At 47.4% G+C, this 21,500-nt stretch overlaps 1 protein-coding gene and 1 non-coding gene across 2 annotated transcripts in view; one reads left to right on the plus strand and one right to left on the minus strand.

Moving 5' to 3' along the window:
• The window catches only part of LOC120933524 (myelin-oligodendrocyte glycoprotein-like), a 28,295-nt gene extending 13,129 nt beyond the window's left edge, over nucleotides 1-15,166 (plus strand). Inside the window, exon 3 of the mRNA XM_040346775.1 lies at nucleotides 14,012-15,166. Coding sequence (XP_040202709.1) covers nucleotides 14,012-14,130 — 119 coding nt within the window. The 3' untranslated portion in view covers nucleotides 14,131-15,166. The remainder of the gene's footprint in view (nucleotides 1-14,011) is intronic.
• TRNAP-AGG lies at nucleotides 4,123-4,194 on the minus strand. The gene has a single exon. It is a non-coding gene; the product is annotated as a tRNA-Pro (tRNA).
• Nucleotides 15,167-21,500: the final 6,334 nt, after the last annotated feature.

Here is a 21,500-nt window from a genome sequence, read left to right on the forward strand (position 1 = left end):
AGTGACTGACTGGGTCCCCCCTTCTACTGAGGTGATCCCAGGCTGTATGCCGTTCGGTGGGGGGTCGGCTTGAGGAGAACCCGGAGGCAGGTTGTCAAAAAGGGCTTGAACGAACCATCGGGGATCTGGTGACCGGGACATTGACAGGTACACTTCCACTGTCAACCGGTGACCCTAGCGCAAATTTACTGGGAGGATAAGCTCAACTATTTAGCTCATCCAAGTTCTAGGCCTGTGGCAGAGGCCCCATCAGAGCCAGGTCTGTGGCAGAGGCCTGCTCCTCCCAGCATCCTTAAAGTGGCAGGGGTCTGTCCGAGGGCACTTCACCCACTCTGGCTGGAGTGGCGACAAACTGTATCTACTACTACTGAGAGCCGGATTGCTCTTTCTTCTATCCAAGCCTAATACTGCAAGGTTTTCTTACTTCATCAACCTTTCCTGTCCTACCTCATGTTGATGTTGGTCGTGTTGGGCCGGGGAAATAAAGCATTCAGAAAACCTATTTCGCTGATTGGACATTCGTTTACTGCTCTACTCACTACTATCACCCCTAGACAACGATTAGAGGTAACTTAATACACCGATCCCAAATCAACCAGCGGCTCCTGAGGGGGTAACGCTACACAAGGGGGGACTTTGATGGGGACACCTGATGCAAGGGAGCATTCTGATGGGGGCATTTGATGTAAGGAAGTACTCTGATGAGTAAACTTAATGTAAGGGGACACTCTATAGGGGACATCTGATGCAAGGATGCAACCTGATGGGAACATCTGATGTAAGGGGACACTCTAATGGGGACACCTGATGCAAAGGGGCACTCCGATGGGGACACCTGATGCAAAGGGGCACTCCGATGGGGACACCTGATGCAAGAGGAGTCTGATGGTAACACCTGATGTAAGGGTTCAGGCTGATGAGGACACCTAATGTAAGGAAGCATTCCTATGTGGACACCTGATGTAAGGAGGCACTCTGATGGGGATACTTGATGCCAGGGGGAGTCTGATAGGAATACCTGATGTAAGGGGTCACTCTGATGGGGACATCTGATGCAAAAGGGGACTCTGATGGGAACACCTGATGTAAGGGGTCACTCTGATGGGGATACTTGATGCAAGGGGGAGTCTGATGAGGACACATGATGCAAGGGGTCACTCTGATGGGGACACCTGATGCAAGGGGGAGTCTGATGGGGACACATGATGCAAGGGGTCACTTTGATGGGGACATCTGATGCAAGGGGGAGTCTGATGTCCTGTTTCCAACAATACTTTATTCTCGTCGCCACTCTCGCCAGAGTGGGTTTAGTGTGCCTGGACAGGCCTCTCTCATTGACCTGGCAGCCAGAGCATCACTCGGAGTACTAAGGGAAGAAAGTCTCTGCCACAGACCCTGCCTGTAATTTTAGATCACTGAGACGATTCTCCTCAATATGCTTTGGGCCTGTATCTCCCTCAGGTAATTTTGCAGCTTGGTACCGACTGACAGGTGACTAACGTACAGCCTCTCAGTGTACGGTTACCTCGATCCCCGATGGATTGTCGAGACCCTATTGGAATGCCAGCCTCTCTTGGCTCTACTCAGGCGGACTCCCCACCGAACAACTTCCCCTCAGAGGAACAACGCTTGGGATCTTCTCAGGATTGAGGTCCCAGTCGATCACTGGGACCCTGCCACAGCTTAATCGTTCGGAACCAACGTGGTCCCGGAACCAGGAACACTGCGTGGCACGTGCACCCTGGCCTGGTAGGCCATTTCGTCGGGGGGCCGTGATGTGTTGTCACCCTGAAGGTGGGTGCCACACCGGAAGAAGACCCCGCCTCAATGGCGTCCGCTCCAGAAGCACCCCCTCCCAGCACGCCCCGTGAGAGAACACTCCCCCCTGACCGTCCACCGGCAAAAGGCACCCAAGCCTCGACTCCAACGGTGCTACCCGTCGCCCCGGGGTGGTACAACACCCCAGCAACAACAGAATGGGCCCACAGCACAGCCAAGCCGAAACAGAGACCCCTTCCAGAATTTAAACTGAAATCAGAGTCTCTTATACCCTGATTATCCCCTAAATTTTGTCAACACCGGTACTTAGAAGTAACCCGGCGCTACACAAACTTTACATTATCAACTGAGAAGTCATAAAGGGTGAGAGATGTGACCTCGCCCTTACTCAATGCAACTGTTCAAATGTGAAAGTAAACTGACAGGTACAGCTGTGTAGATATGTTAATGTGACTGGGTGGGGACACAAAAGGTATTTCTAATGATCATATGCTTTAATAATGATCGGAATGTAACCCATCCAAATGCTATCAGTGTTTTTAACAATGGATTGTACTGAGAAATAAAATTATGGTTTTAAATATTATGGCCCGGATTCACATACATCGGCGCATATTTATGCCATCGTAGCGTATATAATATACGCTACGCCAACGCAGCGCACAGAGGCAAGCACTGGATTCACAAAGCACTTGCTCCCACTCGCTCTTAAAGATACCGGGCCAGATTCTCATAGAATCGGCGTTGGCGTAGTGTAAGCCATTTACACCACGCCACCGCAAATTACTGGAGCAAGTGCCGTATTCTCCAAGCACTTGCTCCGTAATTTGCGGCGGCGTAGTGTAAATGGCCCGGCGTATGGCCACGTAATTCAAAGGGGGCAGCTTGTTTTCAAATTAAGCGCGCCCCCGCGCCAATTGAACTGCGCATGCGCCGGTCTGAAAAATAGCCCAGTGCGCATGCTCCAGCTCACGACGGAAAACGTCAATGATGCCGACGTGAGCGTCATTGACGTAAAGTCGTATTCAAGAACGACTTAGGAAAACGACGTAACCGACGGAAAAAGACGATGCGGACCCGACGCCATACTTAACATGGCATACGGCGGACTGGCGTAAGGTTATCCCTCATATAGCAGGGGTAATCTTACGCTTACGGAAACTACGTAAACGACGAGTACGCGACGCAAATTAGTTCGGGAATCGGCGTATCGGGCTCATTTGCATAGTCAAATGAGACCTGAACGTAAACGCCACCTATCGGTCAGCGTTGTATTGCATTTAGGATCCACCAGTCGGATCCGAGCCTAATTCCGGCGTATCTTGTTTTGTGAAACAAAACAATGATACGCAGGCGGGAATACACCGGCGTAACTCTTTTGAGAATCTGGCCCACACTGGGTTTCCTCGGTGTAAGCCAGCGTAGGTGGAAGTGAGCGTGAGCCATGCTAATGAGGTGTGACCCCATGCAAATGATGGGCCAAACGCCATAGAAGTACTTAAAATGATTGGCGCATGCGCCGTCCCGTGGCCGCATTCCAGTGCGCATGCTCAGAATCACGTTGGAACTACTCCCTAAGATACTCCGGATCACTGCCTACGACGTGAACGTAACCTACGCCTAGTCATATTCACGTACAACGTAAATGACAAAAGATACAATGGCTTGTGTTCCCTGGTCCATACCTTTGCATGGGTTGCGCCTTCTATATGGGGAATAACTTTACGCCGGACGTACGACTTACGCAAACCGTGTTTATTATGCTCCGGGCGGAAAGTACGTTCGTGAATCGGCGTATCTCCCTCATTTGCATATGTGCATAGAAAATCAATGGGAGCGGCAAATGCGCCCAGCATAAATATGCGCCCACGATACGACGGCGTAGGCAAGTTACGTCGGTCGTAGGAAGCCTATTTTTAGACGTATCTCAGATTGTGGGCACAGCGCATAGATACGATGGCGCATACTTACACTTACGCGGCGTATCTCGAGATACGTGGGCGTAAGTGCTTTGTGAATCCGGGCCTATGTGTTTTTATTCCCTGAGAGATGGCACCAGATAAAAGTCCCAGACTCTTCTGTTTTTTGGTTGAGAAGTTATAATGGACCTTTCAAATAATAATAATAACAACAATAATTTGCTGACCTCTTCCTCTGCAAATGCTAATTCCCCAACTCTTATATCAGTGAGTAAGTTTGCAAGTTAAAACTTTTGTTTTCCCTTATTGCATCATATACCGGTTTGTAGTCTCAGAGCACAGAATTCGGACAACATGCCTTATCACGCCTCTGCATTTTTTTTTACTACAGTCTTCCTTTGAAACATGTTTCGTTATAAAATAAGGGCTCGTCCGGGATTTGAACCCGGGACCTCTCGCACCCTAAGCGAGAATCATACCCCTAGACCAACGAGCCAGCTGATTTCAGAGTGTCATGTCAGAATATTTTAGATGTGAAGTCACTCTTCCCCAACCCCCTTATAGTTGTCCGTTCAAAAGGAATTTTAACTAGTTCAGATCTTTGGATGTACATAGTATGTCTAAAGGTTTAAGCACAAGCAATAGCAGGCATCAATATTTTATCAGCTGTAAAGTGAAAGTGATCTAACAACTGTATAGCGACCTATCACTTTTACACTGCTGGTGGCATGGTCTCACCCAGCTATGCTCGCCCTGAATGGTTCCCCAGCTCTCCTGCTCTGCCTGGGACCACATCAGTGGGAGGAGATCAAAGAACAACCAGTCTTCTATATCCTCTACCCGAAATAAATTGAGAGGTGACAAGTTCATTACTTCCAGTTTTAGAGCTGTCATCATATGGCTGATTCAGCCCTAATAGCATACAGTGGAACCTTGGATTACAAGCATAATCCATTCCAGGAGAATGCTTTTAATCCAAAGCACTCGCATATCAAAGCGAGTTTCCCCCTTGAAGTCATTGAAAACGAAGATAATTTGTTCTGCATTGACTTCTATGGCATGCAATACCGCATCTGGACAGAGAGCCTCAGAAATACTCGGAAAGGCTTGGGGACAGCTCGGAAAGGCTCGGGAACTGAGTATTTCTGAGTTTTTCCAAGTATTTCCGAACGGCTCCGACCGGCTCTGCTCGGGTCCGGCACCCACGCACCTCTGGCCAAATGCGGTACTGCACGCCCCATTAGCTTGAATTAGCTTGAATTCTGCTCGTGTTGTGAGACAACACTCGCAAACCGAGTCAGAATTAGAAAAAAATAATTGCTCGTTATTCAAAATGCTCGTTAACAGCGTTAAAGGTTCAACAGAGTAGATCTGCTTGGTTACATGTTTTGGAGGGCAGGGAAGACATTGGGGTCTAGTAGACCAAAATTGTTTCCATAAAGAGTACCTGTCACCTGCTCTTTGCTTTCACTAGGGGGTTTGTTAACCCCTTGTAATAGCAATAAAGTTAAAAAAAAATTATTAAAATTAAATGTTATAAAAAAAAAATGTAATGCCTATTACCCTACTCACAAATGCAATCGTAAGCCTAGGGTGCGCATGTGTTTGTAAACCGCTATAGCATTACACACGTGAGCCATAAATAAAGTGCGAGAGCTGTGAAGGCTTTAAAGTGTCACCTATGGAGATTTTTGGGTACTACAGATGCATGCAATTTTGAGACTTGTTTGGTATCTATTTACTTGGCGCAACCCCATCTTTTATATTCTACCTAAAATGTGTATAATATTGTGTTTGTGTGCACTAAGTTTAATTGTATTATATTTTTTCCTGAAAATATGTATTTGGTAAACAGTTGAACAAATATCGTGTAACAAAAAAAAATTGCAACTACTATCTTTCTATTCTAGAGGTCCTCTGCTTTCAGAAAATGTATAATGTTCTGTGAGTTTTAAATAATTTTAGGGACAAAAGTGCAGATTTTTATATGTATGCACACAATTAAGAAATTTCTCTAGAGTGGTGAAAATCATTTACGACTGAGGGAATTTCCGAACACTCCTTATACTGCATGCTTAGCTAGCTTTTACTAGTAGCCTTGGGATGTTAAACAAACAGATTTTTACTGCTTAAAGGAAATGATCTTTAGCGTTTATACATGTAATGATGGGCATATGCTACAGGACTTATTGCTTGGCACTTAACAAGATCCCGTCACTAGAAAATTATTCCCAATATTATATGTGCATTCAATGTATTTTATGCTCATTATTTGCCTGTTTAAAACCTTGTGTAGACATCCAGAAGCCCCAAGACTGTTGCTAGGTGCCACCATCTTAGATGCAATGTCAGAAGTCCCATCTGATTTAGAGCTGTTACATAAAGCTGGGGTTCCGCGGGTTTAGCTTTTTTTTTTTTTTTTTATCTCCAAAGCATGGTAACAGAGCTAGCTAGGTACTACTCACCTGCTAGGCGCTGCTACGTCCGTCCGCTCCGTTTTCGTTTGAAATAAGAAGTTAGAAAAAATCCTCCAGGGCTTTTCCATCTTGCTTGTGGGCATTTTGAATCCCACAAGCAAACACTTCCAGGATTTCTTCACTGAATGCCCCCATCATGCACCGCAGGATCTCGCGCATGCGCTGTGTTGAAGGTGAGCAGCGTGAGCCTCGCCGTCAACACTTCCTGATTACAGTCAGTACCATGACAACGGGTGACGTCATTTAGAATACACGCCCCGTCACTCCCAGGAGAACTTGCGCACAGATCACATTACGCCGAGAGTCGTCGGGGGAAAAGGAGCGACACGCCCACTCCCCACAGGGAAGAAGACCCGGAAGTCATCAAGAATACAGGTAAGGGTACACATATGACAAAAAATTACAACGCAGCAGTGATTTATTAAGGCTGGAGATAGGTTAGCTATAAAGTTCAATTTGAGGGTGAACCTCCGCTTTAACAGCAGTGGTTCTCAACCACAGGGCCTTTGCCCACTGCCAGGCCAGAGCCTCCATTCTTCTGGGTTTCCAGCCAACTGCAGATCCCCTAACCTCCCATTGTGCTGTTCAGTTCCCACAGTGTCCCCAGACCCCCTGAAAGTGCTTAGCACCCACTTTCCACAGTGCCACCAAGTGCAATGCGGTGCCCCTTAGCTTGTTGCAGAGCTTCCAGTTTCCCAATTTCCCAGCCCATTCAGCATTGTCACCAGAAAAAGAATATAGGAGATTGACACATCTTACCACTGGGAATTTTGCCCATTCCTCCTTGCAAACCTGCTCTAGCTCCTTCAAGTTGGATGGTTTGCACTTGTGAACAGCAATTGAAGGCTTTGACTAGGCCATTCCAATACATTTACATGTTTCCCCTTAAACCACTCAAGTGTTGCTTTAGCAGTGTGTTTGGGGTCATTGTCCTGCTGGAAGGTGAACCTCTGTCCTAGCCTCAAATCACACACAGAGTGGAGCAGGTTTTGCTCAAGAATATCCCTGTATTTAGCACCATCCATCTTTTCCTCAACTCTGACCAGTTTCCCAGTCCCGACTGCTGAAAAACATCCCCACAGCATGATGCTGCTACCACCATGTTTCACTGTGGGGATGGTGTTCTTTGGGTGATGTGATGTGTTGGGTTTGCGCCAGACATAGCGTTTTTTTGATGGACAAAGAGTTTAATTTTAGTTTCATCAGACCAGAGCACCTTCCTCCATACATTTTGGGAGTCTCCCACATGCCTTTTCACAAACGCAAAACCTGCCATTTTGTTTTTTGCTGAAAGTAATGGCTTTCTTCTGGCCACTCTGCCATAAAGCCCAACTCTATGGAGCGTACGGCTTATTGTCGTCCTATGTACAGATACTTCAGTCTGTGCTGTGGAACTCTGCAGCTCCTCCAGGGTTACCTTAGGTCTCTGTGCTGCCTCTCTGATTAATGCCCTCCTTGCCGGTCCGTGAGTTTTGGTGTGCGGCCATCTCTAGGCAGGTTTGCTGTTGTGCCATGTTCTTTGCATTTGGTTATGATAGATTTGATGGTGCTCCTAGGGATCATCAAAGATTTGGATATTTTTTTATAACCTAACCCTGACTTGTACTCAGTGCCGATCCTGACCTCCCTGGGGCCCTAAGCAAAATTCTGCTAAGGGGCCCTCTACCTGACCTGTGAATAATGGGCTTGGTTTAAGCATAATATCGGGCGTGGCTTAAATTGGCGTGACTCAAAGGGGTGTGGTTAGAGTCTGAGATGAATGATGGATGGAGGGGGAAATAAAGGAAGAAAGAGGGAGAGAAAAAAAAGAGGGATGGGGGGACAGCAGGCCCAGATCCTACACCGCAATAAAATATGTGTATTCCAGAAAGTTTAACAATCAGCAGATAAAGATACTCCAAAATTCTAGTGTTGGTGCCTCAATCATCCCGCCACCATGGTTGTTATGGTGTCAGGATGATTGAAGCGCATTATTTCTATTATTACATTGTAATATAGAATGAAATTATTCAACTCACCATAATGCAGAATCAGTGGGAGCTCTGATGTCACTGTCCCCAGCCAGCGGAGTGCTTCCTTACATCTCAGGTGTCCCCAGCAGAGTGCCTCCTTACATCTCAGGTGTCCCCAGCGGAGTGCCTCCTTACATCTCAGGTGTCCCCAGCGGAGTGCCTCCTTACATCTCAGGTGTCCCCAGCGGAGTGCCACTGTTATGTATCACGTACCTGGTAACCAGAGCCCGGTTGTAGGAGTAGGCCTCTCTTACAGCTCCGGCTCGTGAGCTGCTGGATAGGGAACAGCAGACTCAAGAGCCTGGCGGGGTAGGAGTGCCGGCTGGCTGGATAGATGAGTAGATGTAGATCACTGCTAGAAGTGTAGACTGGAGATGAAGTAACCGGAAGTAGGGTCCGTGACACTGACAGAAGATTCACAGCAACAACTGAGAAGGCAAGCTGGTTAATAGACAGCAGACGGAAGCAGGGTCAAACAAGCCGGATCACATTAGATAGTTCAGATAGTCAGATGGGGTAAGCAGGAGAGTCGTCGTGGTACAGGCAGGTAGGTCAGGCAACGGTGGATCAATCAGAGGTAGGTCGATAGCAGCCGAGGTCAGGATCGGAGAGGTGCGGAAGGTCAAACAAGCCGGGTCAAAAGGTAATAGCAGGTAATCAGGTTTCTTCAGGTAAACAACGTTCAGAGACTGTAGATCAGACAGCAATGTGCTGGAGCTGTCAGTGTCCATTTAAAGCCGTTTTTGGCGCCAAGGAATCAGAGCGCACGCGCGCCCCCGATCCCGCCGTGCACGCGCGCGCGCCGTTAACGCACGCGCGCGCACCACAGGCGCGCGACAATGTGCAATTGCGCGCCGCTGTTTTAACCCTCTGGAAGGGTTCCGAGATTGAGAGGTGAGTCCCTGACAGCCTCCTTACATCTCAGGTGTCCCCAGCGGAGTGCCTCCTTAGATCTCAGGTGTCCCGAGCGGAGTGCTTCCTTACATCTCAGGTAGCCCCATCGGAGTGTCTCCTTACACCTCAGGTGTCCCCAGCGGAGTGTCTCCTTACATTTCAGGTGTCCACAGCGAAGTGCCTCCTTACATCTCAGGTGTCCCCAGCGGAGTGCCTCCTTACATCTCAGGTGTCCCCAGCAGAGTGCTTCCCCACATCTCAGGCAGGCCCGGACTGGGACAAAAAATAGGCCCGGGCATTTTGGAATGAGCAGCCTATGACATCTTAACCAGCCCCTTCTCCACTCTTCATCCTGACGGATCCCCTGGGAGAGGGGAGGGGGAAACCCTGCAAAGGTGCAGGGGGTGAGGGGGACAGGGAAAGAGCAGAGGGGGCAGAGAGCACAGGAAAGAACCTTGAGAACATAGGGTGGGGTGAGAGCACGGGGGAGGCGGAGAGCATAGGAGGGGGGCAGAGAGCACAGGGGAGAGGCAGAGAACACAAGGAGAGCACAAGGGGGCCGGAGAGCATGGGGGTCTGGAGAGTACATGGAGTAGGGTGTTGGAGAGCACAGGGGGAAGAAAAAACACAGGGTGGAACAAGGAGTACAGGAAGGGCAGGAAAACACGGGGCGGAGAGCACAGGTGGGAGGCGGAGATCACTGGGGGGCTGTAGAGCACTGGGGGAGGCGGAAATCACTGGGGGATGGCGAAGGGCACAGGGAGGGGGGCAGCAGAGAGCATGGGAGGAGGTGGAGAGCACAGGGGGTAGGTGAAGATCAATGGGGGGCTGGAGAGTACTGGGGGAGAGGCATAGGGCTGAGGGGGCAGAGTAGAGCATGGGGGGAGGTGGAGAGCACAGGGGGGGGGGGGCTGGACAGCACTGGGGGGCTAGAGAGCACTGGGGGAGAGGCATAGGTTAACAGGGGGCAGCGTAGAGCACAGGGGGGGCTGGAGAGCACAGGGGTGGCTGGAGAGCACTGGGGGGGATGTAGAGCACTGGGGGGGGGGGGGAGAAAACACTGGGGGAGAGGGAGAGGGCACAGGGGGGCAGCATAGAGCATTGGGGAGGTGAAGAGCACAGGGGGAGAGATGAAGGGCATAGGGGGCAGCGTAGAGCATGGGGGGAGGCGGAGAGCACAGGAGGGAGGTGGAGAGCACTGGGGGGGATAGAGAGCACTGGGGAGATAGAGAGCACTGGGGGGGCTGTTGATAATTAGGGGGAATTAAAAAGAGCACAGGGGGAGAGGCAGAGGCCACAGGGGGAAGTGTAGAGCATGGGGGAGGTGGAGAACACAGGGGGAGAGACGGAGGGCACAGGGGGCAGCGTAAAGCATGGGGGGAGGTGGAGAGCACAGGGGGAGAGGCGGAGGGCACAGGGGGCAGCGTAGAGCATGGGGGGATGTGGAGAGCACAGGGGGAGGTGAAAAGCACAGGGGGAGAGGCGGAGGGCACAGGGGGGCAGCGTAGAGCATTGGGAAGGTGGAGAGCACAGGGGGAGAGACAGGGGGCAGCGTAGAGCATGGGGGAGGTGGAGAGCACAGGGAGAGAGACGGAGGGCATGGGGGGAGGCTAGAGAGCACTGGGGAGGCTAGAGAGCACTGGGGGAGAGGCAGAGGGCACAGGGGGAGAGGCAGAGGGCACAGGGGGGCAGCTTGGAGCATGGGGGAGGTGGAGAGCACCGGGGGAGAGATGGAGGGCACAGGGGGGCAGCGTAGAGCATGGGGGGAGGTGGAGAACACAGGAGGGAGGTGGAGAGAAGAGGGGGGCTGGAGAGCACTGGGGGGGGGGGGGTGTAACGGACATATGCATGCTGCCGGGACAGTTATAATCTTCGTGCAGGGGGACTACAAGGAACTGCATGGCTTGTCACAATTGGATGTACCGCATTGTATTCTGAGCTCAAAGGGTTAATTGGACAAGTCTCTTTTCATTGCTGAATGCTAATGTTCCCTTCGCATAGATAATGAACTCTCTCTTGTGTGCAGGTAAACAGCCCCCCTGTGAGGTGTATGCTGATGGGGATTATGTGTGAGTGATAATTGTTTTAAAGGTTAATTGAATTCTATTGAGAAAGGAATGTGCCTGGCCAGGAAATGTTAAGTGGGGTGCGGTGCCGAAGCGGCTAGAAACTGGCCAAGTGATTAATTCAAGGAGATGTCATTGTTCTTGTAACAGTTGTAAGCAGATATAAGCAGGTGAAATATGCCAAATAAAGTCAGTCTGCTTGACCCTTCAAACGTAGCACGTCTCGTTTCTTGGAAGGGCGTTCGATGGGATATACCGGTGGTACCTGCATATCATAACTTGTCAGCAAAAAGGACGTCTCCAACGGCCGATACCCCTCACTACCAGTGGGTAGCCGTTACAGGGGGGGCTAGAGAGCACTGGGGGGGTTGGAGAGCATTGGGGGAGGTGAAGAGCACAGGGGAAGGAGGAGAGACAGAGGGCACAGGGGGGCAACGTAGAGCATGGGGGAGGTGGAGAGCACAGGAGGGAGGTGGAGAGCATGGGGGAGGTGGAAAGCACAGAATGGAGGTGGAGAGCACTGGGGGGGGCTAGAGAATACTGGGGGGCTGGAGAGTATTGGGGGAGGTGAAGAGCACAGGGGGAGAGGCGGAGGGCACAGGGGGAGACTGTAGAGCATGTAGGGAGGTGAAGAGCACAGAGGAAGGTAAAAAGCACAAGGGGAGAGGTGGAGGGCACAGGAGGGAGGTGGAGAGCATGGGGGGAGGTGGAGAGCACAGAATGTAGGTGGAGAGCACTGGGGGGGGCTAGAGAATACTGGGGGGGCTGGAGAGTATTGGGGGAGGTGAAGAGCACAGGGGGAGAGGCGGAGGGCACAGGGGGAGACTGTAGAGCATGTAGGGAGGTGGAGAGCACAGAGGGAGGTAAAAAGCACAAGGGGAGAGGTGGAGGGCACAGGGGGGCAGCCTAGAGCATGGGGGAGGAGGAGAGCACAGGGGGGGCTGGATAGCACTGGGGAAGAAGTGGAGGGCACAGGGGCAGCGGAGAGCATGGGGGAGGTGCAGAGCACAGGAAGAGAGGCAGGGGGCACAGGGGGGCAGCAGAGAGCATGGGGGAGATGGAGATCACTGGGTGGGCTAGAAAGCACTGTGGGGGGGGGGGTAGAGAGCAATGTGGGGGCAGCAGAGATAAGCAGGATAGGAGGAGCAGTGGGGTGGCTGCATATAGAAGAATCATTCTCTCCATCTTCTTCCCGCAGTACCTGAATGCCTGCAAGAGGGAGAGGAGCAGAAGCAGGCATTCAGAGACCGTGGGAGGATGATGGAGAAAATGATTCTTCTATATGCAGCCACCCCATCGCTCCTCCTATTCAGGTTACAGGGGCCGCACTTATTTTCTCTCTGATCCCATCGGCAGCCCAGGCGCCGCAGCTCTATTTCGGCAGGCAGGGCTCCCTTCTCGTTCTAGTCTTCAGGAAAATGGCGGCCGCCGGAGACATTATGTCCGCCGGCCGTGGACCTCTAGCGGTGCCTCTTACTTAGGTGTTGCAGCCTCTGGGGCCTTTCAAAAAGGTGTGTATATGTAATGACAGATCATGTGACACTTAGACTGCACACAGGTGGAAATCATGTCGCTAATTATGTGACTTCTGATGGTAATTGGTTGCACCAGAGCTTTTTATGGGCTTCATAATTTTTTTATTTCTGAAAAATAGTTTTATGTATATTTTCTAATTTTACTTCACCAACTTAGACTATTGTGTTCTGATCCATCACATATAATTCAGATTAGAAAAACATTGAACTAAAGGCTGTAATGTAACAAAATAGGTAAGGCCAGAGGGGGGGGGGGGGGGGAATACTTTTGTAAGGCATTGTACAATGTTAGAATTTTGTTTTTTGAAGAAAATGTTTCATCTTGCTCCTTCAAATTTTTCTCCTCACTATGGCCAAAAACAAACATTAATTTGACACCACCAACCATTAGAAGATCAAAAATGAAAATGAACATTTTGAAATGAAATTCTACTAGTGCATTGCAAGCAGGGCCGGCCCTATGATGGGACCGGGTGGTACCATGGGTACCAGGCAGCACTTTTAGGGGGGCAGCATACTGATGCCCGCCAGCCCGTTCCGCCAGCTCTGCTACCCAAATAAAATTAATGTCCTTTTTTTCCCACAAATAGAGCTTTCTTTTGGTGATATTTGATCACCTCTGCGGTTTTAATTTTTTGTGCTATAAATATATATATTTTTTAACTTTTTGCTATAATAAATATCCCCAAAATTTAGAAAAATAAACTATTTTCTTCAGTTTAGGCCAATATGTATTCTTCTACATATTTTTGGTACAAAAAAAACCCACAATTAGCGTACATTGATTAGTTTGCGCAAAAGACATTGTGGCCGCCGGCAATTCACAGGACCCTTTATACTCCTGGATACATGTATAGAGCCATGGCAGGTCCTTTTATACGCCTATATGCATGTATAGAGCCATGACAGGCCCTCTTTATACATCTATAGAGCCATGACAGGCCCTCGTTATACTCCTTTATACATGTATAGAGCCATGACCGGTCCTCTTTATACTCCTATACATGTATAGAGCAATGACAGGTCCTCTTTATTCTCCTTTATACACGTATAGAGCCATGATGGGTCCCCTTTAGTTATCATGATATAAAATAATGAATGTGGGGGCCTTTTGGTTGACGTGATTTTTTTTCTGGGGGGGGGCAGCATTTCATTCTTGGTCCCAGGCAGCACAATGTCTTGGGCCGGCACTGATTGCAAGCTTTAGTGTACTTTAAAGAGGGTGTTTTTTATTATTTCCATGCTCAATCCTTTCCCCTATAATACAAAAGACTTTCAATAAAAAGCTAATCTGGTTATTAATGTGCATTATGATGTCTTGTTTTACAGATGACCACATTTTGTTGAATTTTGTGATAATGTGGGCTGTTTTCTTTTTCGTCATTGGACTGTTGGCCATTATTCCCTGCCTGTTGACTAGCAGACCAGATTACAGTTTACCAGATTAAGGAGCAAAACTGCAACATCGGAAAGTGTGGACACCAAAGGACCTCATCCCAAATGTGTTTTTTTTTTTTTTTAGAAATGTGAACTACAATTGATATTTAATTGAGGAACCGAGGAACACAATACACTCACACCTGGAGCGGTACTCTGCATTTCCTAGACTGGTGAAAAATGTATGCTAGCAAGCAAGTCATGTAAAAAGCTGCAACCGCATATAGGCTTTCATTGTATTGTGCATGCATGCGTCCTAGCTCTGAGTTATTCTGTCATTTCTGAAATTCATTCCAAGAGTCCTTGGCAATTCTGGATAAAGATTAAGGGGATAGATCCAGGTATAGATGACCTACCGTATATATTTTGTTTTATTTAAATGTATTTATTTGATATGTTAAGTTGTATATGTTGTTTGGTTTTGTTAATTTGATGTCATTATGATGTCACTGGGAGTAGGGGGCATTAGTTGCTATAGGTTTCCGTTTTCTGTTTATGTTGTAAGCACTAGATTGTCATGTGTTGCTAAATCACCCTAATGAAGGTAACCTATGTGAATTTATAGGGTGTGTTTATATAAAAATGTGCATAGTTGTCCATCCTTTGCAACTGCATGTAAATTTATTCTGTGCAAATGGAGTAAAATTGAATGTTCTCCGGCAATATTATCTGTGGATAAACATACATATGGGGAAAATTAATAGGGAAGATAATGCATTATGGCCACTAGATGGAGCTGGGGAACACACTTATTTCTATGATCCTCAGCTCCAACTAGTGGCCATAATCTGGTATTTTCCTCGTTCTCATTCAATCTGCAAAGAATATAGTTCTACATTAAATATAGTTAAACAAAGGGAAACAGTCAGATACTCTGTAAATCTTAATTTTATTTTTTGATGCGGATAAAGCAGTGTCTAATGTGTTTAGCCTTGGTCACAGCACAGAATATAGTCTGAGAAAATTTAATTTTGCCCTTTTGTCACTGTAAGAATGTACATGCAGTTTTGATGGAGGAACAGCTATAAAATAAAGCATTAAAACATATCCTAGAGGTGCTGGAGACTTTCTACCTCATATCTCTGCTTTAAGTTAATATGGTTATTATTAGTGATAACCTCACCAGGAAGGAGACATTAGACCTTAAAGTGGAGGTTCACCCTAAAACCTTTTTTTTTAACATTAGATTTAGGCTCGTTTTGTCAAGGGGAATCGGGTGTTTTTTTTACAATCGAAGCAGTACTTACGGTTTTAGAGATGCATCTTCTCCGCCGCTTCCTCGTATAGGCTGCGGGACTGGGCGTTCCTACTTGATTGACAGGCTTCCGACGGTCGCATACATCGCGTCACGATTTTCCGAAAGTACCCGAACGTCGGTGCGCAGGCGCCGTATAGAGCCGCACCGACGGTCGGCTTCTTTCGGCTACTCGTGACGCGGATGTATGCGACCGTCGGAAGCCTGTCAATCAAATAGGAATGCCCAGTCCCGAAGACCATACCCGGAAGCAGCGGAGAAGATCGCTCTCTAAAACGGTAAGTACTGCTCGGATTTTAAAAAAACTACCTGATTCCCCTTGACAAAATGAGTATCAATCTAATCTTAAATTTTTTTTTTTCGGGTGAACTCCCGCTTTAACTGTTTGAACATGAGAAATACCATATATTGCTCTACATGATGCTGATAAGGGAGTGCATGTAGTGGTTTTCAATGGTGCGGATTATAAAAGCGAGGCAGTCAGACAACCATTTTTTGAATTCACTTACATCAAATAAAAAGGGGATCCTACTGCACAATTTAGGTAGACTTCCCTCCATATTATAGAGATAATTAGTCTCTTGATATAGTTTCCAAAAGATTTTTTAACAAAAAAAGAAGATAAAGACCTCTGCAGCCCTCAGCTCCAGCTTGAAGATGTTATCTCTTCCAGGTCCCATTCCTTCCGTACACAATTCAGCACAGTTCAGGAGCCATATAACACTTCCAAAGGGTAAAATCAACTTTTATTGTACACCACAATCACAAACACTCCATACAAAATCCTCCCGCTAATGCATTCCACCCCCAACTGGTGCTTAATTGTATAGCAAAAATCATGAAGCCCTAGTAAGGGACGATATGCGTTAGTGGAGGTTCCTGGGTTAAGTGCCTGTGCTTGGGCTTAAAAATACAGTAGATTTTACCCATTGGAAGTGGTGTGTGATTCCATGACTTTGCTGAATTGTTTGGGCCAAATATCTTACAGTGGATTTTCTAATATTTACTATATATAGTCCACTGTCCACCATATCCCCAAGATTCGGAATGATACTGATCCAGTAGAGACCTATTGCAGCTGGTGTCAGTTCCCTGAACTGTGTGATTGGTTGGATTGTTATATAAAATCCATGGTAAGAAGACTTTGTGTTTTTTTAACCACTTAAGCCCCGGACCAAAATGCTGCCTAAAGACCCAAGGTGTTTTTACAGTTCGGGACTGCGTCGCTTTAACAGACAATTGCGCGGTCATGCGACGTGGCCCCCAAACAAAATTGGTGTCCTTTTTTCCCCACAAATAGAGCTTTCTTTTGGTGGTATTTGATCACCTCTGCGGTTTTTATTTTTTGCGCTATAAACAAAAATAAAGCGACAATTTTGAAAAAAATTCAATATTTTTTACTTTTTGTTATAATAAATATCCCCCAAAAACATATATAAAAACATTTTTTTCCCTCAGTTTAGGCCGATACGTATTGTTCGACCTATTTTTAGTAAAAAAAAATCGCAATAAGCGTTTATCGATTGGTTTGCGCAACATTTATAGCTTTTACAAAATAGGGGATAGTTTTATTGCATTTTTATAAATTTTTTTTTTTTTACTACTAATGGCGGCGATCAGCGATTTTTTTCGTGACTGCGACATTATGGCGGACACTTCGGACAATTTTGACACATTTTTGGGACCATTGTCATTTTCACAGCAAAAAATGCATTTAAATTGCATTGTTTATTGTGAAAATGACAGTTGCAGTTTTGGAGTTAACCACAGGGGGCGCTGTAGGAGTTAGGGTGCACCTAGTGTGTGTCTACAACTGTAGGGGGGTGTGGCTGTAGGACTGATGTCATCGATTGTGTCTCCCCTATAAAGGGGATGACACGATCGATGCGCCGCCACAGTGAAGCACGGGGAAGCCGTGTTTACATACGGCTCTCCCCGTTCTTCAGCTCCAGGGAGCGATCGCGAGCAGCTATAATCAAATAGGCGCGCCGTCGACCCGGATCGCTCCCCGAGCGAACCCGACCGCCGCATGTAGCGGGGGGGGGTCCCGATCGGACCCCCCACCCGCTAGAAGGCAAGGACGTACATGAACGCCCATGTGCCTGTACGTGCCATACTGTGGATGTACATTTACATGCGGCGGTCGGGAAGTGGTTAAAACATTTTAAAATAAATAAAAAAAAAAAAAAAATCCTACTTACGAACGGCCTCAATGCCGGCTGCTTGTGCTCCACACTGGTCCTGGATACCTCCGAGCAGCTATCTTGCCACATTCCACATTGCAGTTCTTCATGTACTGCATGGCCAGAAGAGACCCAGAAGCGCCCGGAACATCCCACATCCCTGCACAGGTGGAAGTTATACTTACAAGCAGTGTTCCGACTTACAAACACATTCCACTTACGAACAAACCTACAATCTTTATTGTGTTCATAACTCAGGGACTGCCTGTATGTGATCACTGTAAATGGTTCAAAACAATGAAAATAGTACCGCTCAAATTCCCTCTGATCAGCTTTGTCAGTTGGATCAGCATGTAAATAAACTGGTGCAAGACAGACAGGATCGGCTTGTCAGGCTCTAGTAAACTTTAACAAAATGGTGGCTGTCAGTACACAGACACCAACTCCTTGTTGCATAAATTTGAATGAGATGTAGAAATTTCCTCAGATGTGTTTCGCCCTTTTTAGCGATTGATCGTATAATTAAGCCCTGTGATTGTCTATCACAGGATCACATGATTGGTAGTCCATGCTGCCAGCTTCCAAACATAAACGGAGATTATTGAGACAGTTTGGGAGTGTTCAGTGAGCATGCGTTTGCAGAAACCCTGACCCCCATGGATGCATATGTGTGGTGCGTATGCGGTAGGGCCCACTCTCCCACATCAAATATTGGTTATTTGGGTGGCAAGAGGTTAATATAATGCTTTTTGTACATGTTATTGTAGCGCTCACCCCCGAAGGAGCCGCTGGTTATAGATTGGGATGGCGTGTTACCTCTGTGATTTTCTAGGGTAGACGATGAGAGCCTTAGCAAATGGAATGTCCACACAGCAGGTGTCTTTTCTTGTGCTTTTTTTTTACCCAACACGGTAAACAGTAAAACTTGAGGTAGATAGAAAAGATGGATGAGGAGAAGAAATAACAGATTCAGGCTTAACGATGCGGAAACAGTCCTGTTTCCAACGATACTTTACTTTCGTCGCCACTTCAGCCGGAGTGGGTATCGTGTACCTTGACAGGCCTCTCACACCGACCTGGCAGCCAGAGTACCACTAGGAACTTTGAGGGAAAAGATCTCTGCCACAGACCCTCCCTAGAACTTAGATCATGGAGACAACCCTCCTTGGTAGAATCTTTGTTAGAATCGCCTTCAGGTAGTATTTTCAATCAGGTCACCGACTGACATCCAACCTCTCAGTGTCCCGTTACCTTGATCCTCGATGGATTGTCTAGGCCCTGTTGGATCGCCAGCCTCTCTTGGCTCTCCTCAGACGGACTCCCCAACGAACAGCTATCTTGCTTGGGATCTTCTCAGAATTGGAGACCCAGTTGAATACTGGGGCCCCGCCACAGCTTTAAATGTTCCGGGCCAACATGGTCCCGGAACCAGGAACACCGCGTGGCACGCGCACCCCGGCCTGGTAGGCCATCTTGCCGGGGAGCCGTGATGTGTGGTCACCCTAAAGGTGGGTGCCACCTCAGGAAAAGAACCCCGCCTCAATGGCGTCTGCTCCAGAAGTACCCTCTCCCAGCATGCCCCGCGAGAGAAACTCCCTCCTGATTGGCTGCTGGCAAGAGGCACCCCAGCCTGGACTCCACTGGCGCTACATGACGCCCCGGGGTGGTATGACACCCCAGCAACCACAGAAAGGACCTGCAGCACAGCCCAGCTAAAACAGAGACCCTTTGTAAAATTGCAATCAGAATCAGAGTCAACTACACGATGATTATCCCTTAAAGGATCACTAAAGGAAAACATTTTTTTTTGCTGAAATGACTGTTTACAGGGTATAGAGACATAAAAGTTAACTGATTCCTTTTAAAAATGATTAAAAATAGATTAAATTCAATCATATAATGTGCCTGTAGTTTCACTTTCGTTTTTAAACTGGTTTCATGTTTATGTGAAGTAAAGAGACCCACAGAACAAAAACAAACAAATCCAGGGCAGTGTTTTGTTTTTAAAATGAATCTGATTGGTTCTGTTAAGTTTTAGACAAACAGTAATGACAGCTTAGACCAGGGGTGTCCAAACTTTTTTCAAAGAGGGCCAGATTTAATGAAGCGAATATGCGTAAGGGCCGACCATTTTGCCTGACATTCTTTGAACCATTAAAAATTGGTCTAAGTGTGCTCGTTCGAGCACCAATACACTGCCCAACAAGAATTCTCTTGCCTTTGTGGCTGTGTGTGGTAAAGAGATGAGCGTGGGCGTGTTATTTGGATATACCGTATTTATCTGCATATAACACACACCTTCACACACCAGGAGGAAAAAAATGTAAATAAAAAACTGTGAAGCAAAATAAGGGTCATTGCCCATTAATGCAGCCTCTCCATTGCCATGAATGCAGCCTCTCCATTGCCATGAATGCAGCCTCTCCATGGCCATGAGTGCGGCCTGATCGATGTCCATCTGCAGCCTCTTTAATACAATTTCTCCCGCCTCCTATGATGGACAGAGAAGTCGTCCAATGGCAGCCCAGGAGACGGGACTTGCTATTACAGATGTAAACAGGAGATTCTCCTGTATGTAATTTGACAGCACTTGTTCCCCTTCTCCCTGTCCCCTCAGTATATATCCAAATTACCAGGGGGGACACATTAAACTGGAACGGGGGCCGCAATTGGCCCCCGGGCCGGACTTTGGACATGCCTGGCTTAGACCATCGTGAAAAGCTCCCAGTATGATGGTTATAAGGAGCCAGACAACCAGGAAGTGTGGAGATCAGAGCAGTTTTACAGCAACATCAAAGCAAAAATGAGCAATGAGGACATGAAACCAGTACTGCAGTAAGGTAAAGGAAGCTATTTAGCTAAAAAAAAAAATTCCTATAGTGACCCTTTAACTTTTAATAGCACCGGTACTTGGAAGTACACAGGCGCTACATTATTTTTTACAGATGGTAAACATTTTAAATTGTAATTTGTACTTTTTATTTGACTTTTAAAGCGGTAGTTCACCCTCACTTACATCATTTTTCCATCGAGACAGGCATTGTAGCGCGAGCTACAGTATGCCTGTCCCGATTTTTTTACCCCCGTACTCACTGTGTACTCGTCCATTAAAGATTTCGGCTCCCGCGGGGAATGGGCGTGCCTATGGAGAGGGAGGATGATTGACGGCCGGCCCTGGCACGTCACTCTCCCCGAAGACAGCCGGAGTAGGTCTCGGCTCTTCACGGCGCCTGCGCACAGGCTATGCGCAGGCGCCGTGAAGAGCCAAGCCTATTTCGGCTATTTCCGGAGAAGCGTGACGCGCCAGAGCCGGCCGTCAATCACTTTCCGTCTGGATTGGAACGCCCATTCCCCGTGGGCAGACGGAATCGTCTAGGTCGGATTAAACAGTGAGTACGGGGATAAAAAATGTAAGACCGGCATACTGTAGCTCGCGCTACGATGCCGAATTTTATGATAGAATAAAAAAAAAAAAAAAAAAATTTTATTCTAGGGTGAACCCCCGCTTTAATATTTTTCAATAAAGCAACTGATAAATAATTTGAATAGCTGCAGCTTGATTAAAAATGGGTTGTAAGTTTACTTAGTCACAGTTATTTAATTGGAGGTCAGCTACAATTAAGCACTTTGTGTGAGCCACATCTTGGTTCCCTTGTGGATGTCTGTTTGCCTCTGCATACCGTTTTCCACAATAAACCAACAATGAAACAAGAGAATGAAACTTCATTACACTGGAGTTTTGCTGTATATGTCAGCACCAGGTAAAGTATGACAGCTGCGATTTCTCAGACTTTGGGGTATGTAGAACTGGCTCTCTTGAGGCAGCAAAGTCTTTGATGTCTTAATGGTGGTCATCCTATTTAATTACTCACATTATCTGATGACCCACAATTTCTTCCTCTTCATCTGCACATATTACCCCCAAAGATGTGAAGCTTTCCCC

Source organism: Rana temporaria, chromosome 3 (genome assembly GCF_905171775.1).
Source record: "Rana temporaria chromosome 3, aRanTem1.1, whole genome shotgun sequence".
Classification (NCBI taxonomy): domain Eukaryota; kingdom Metazoa; phylum Chordata; class Amphibia; order Anura; family Ranidae; genus Rana; species Rana temporaria.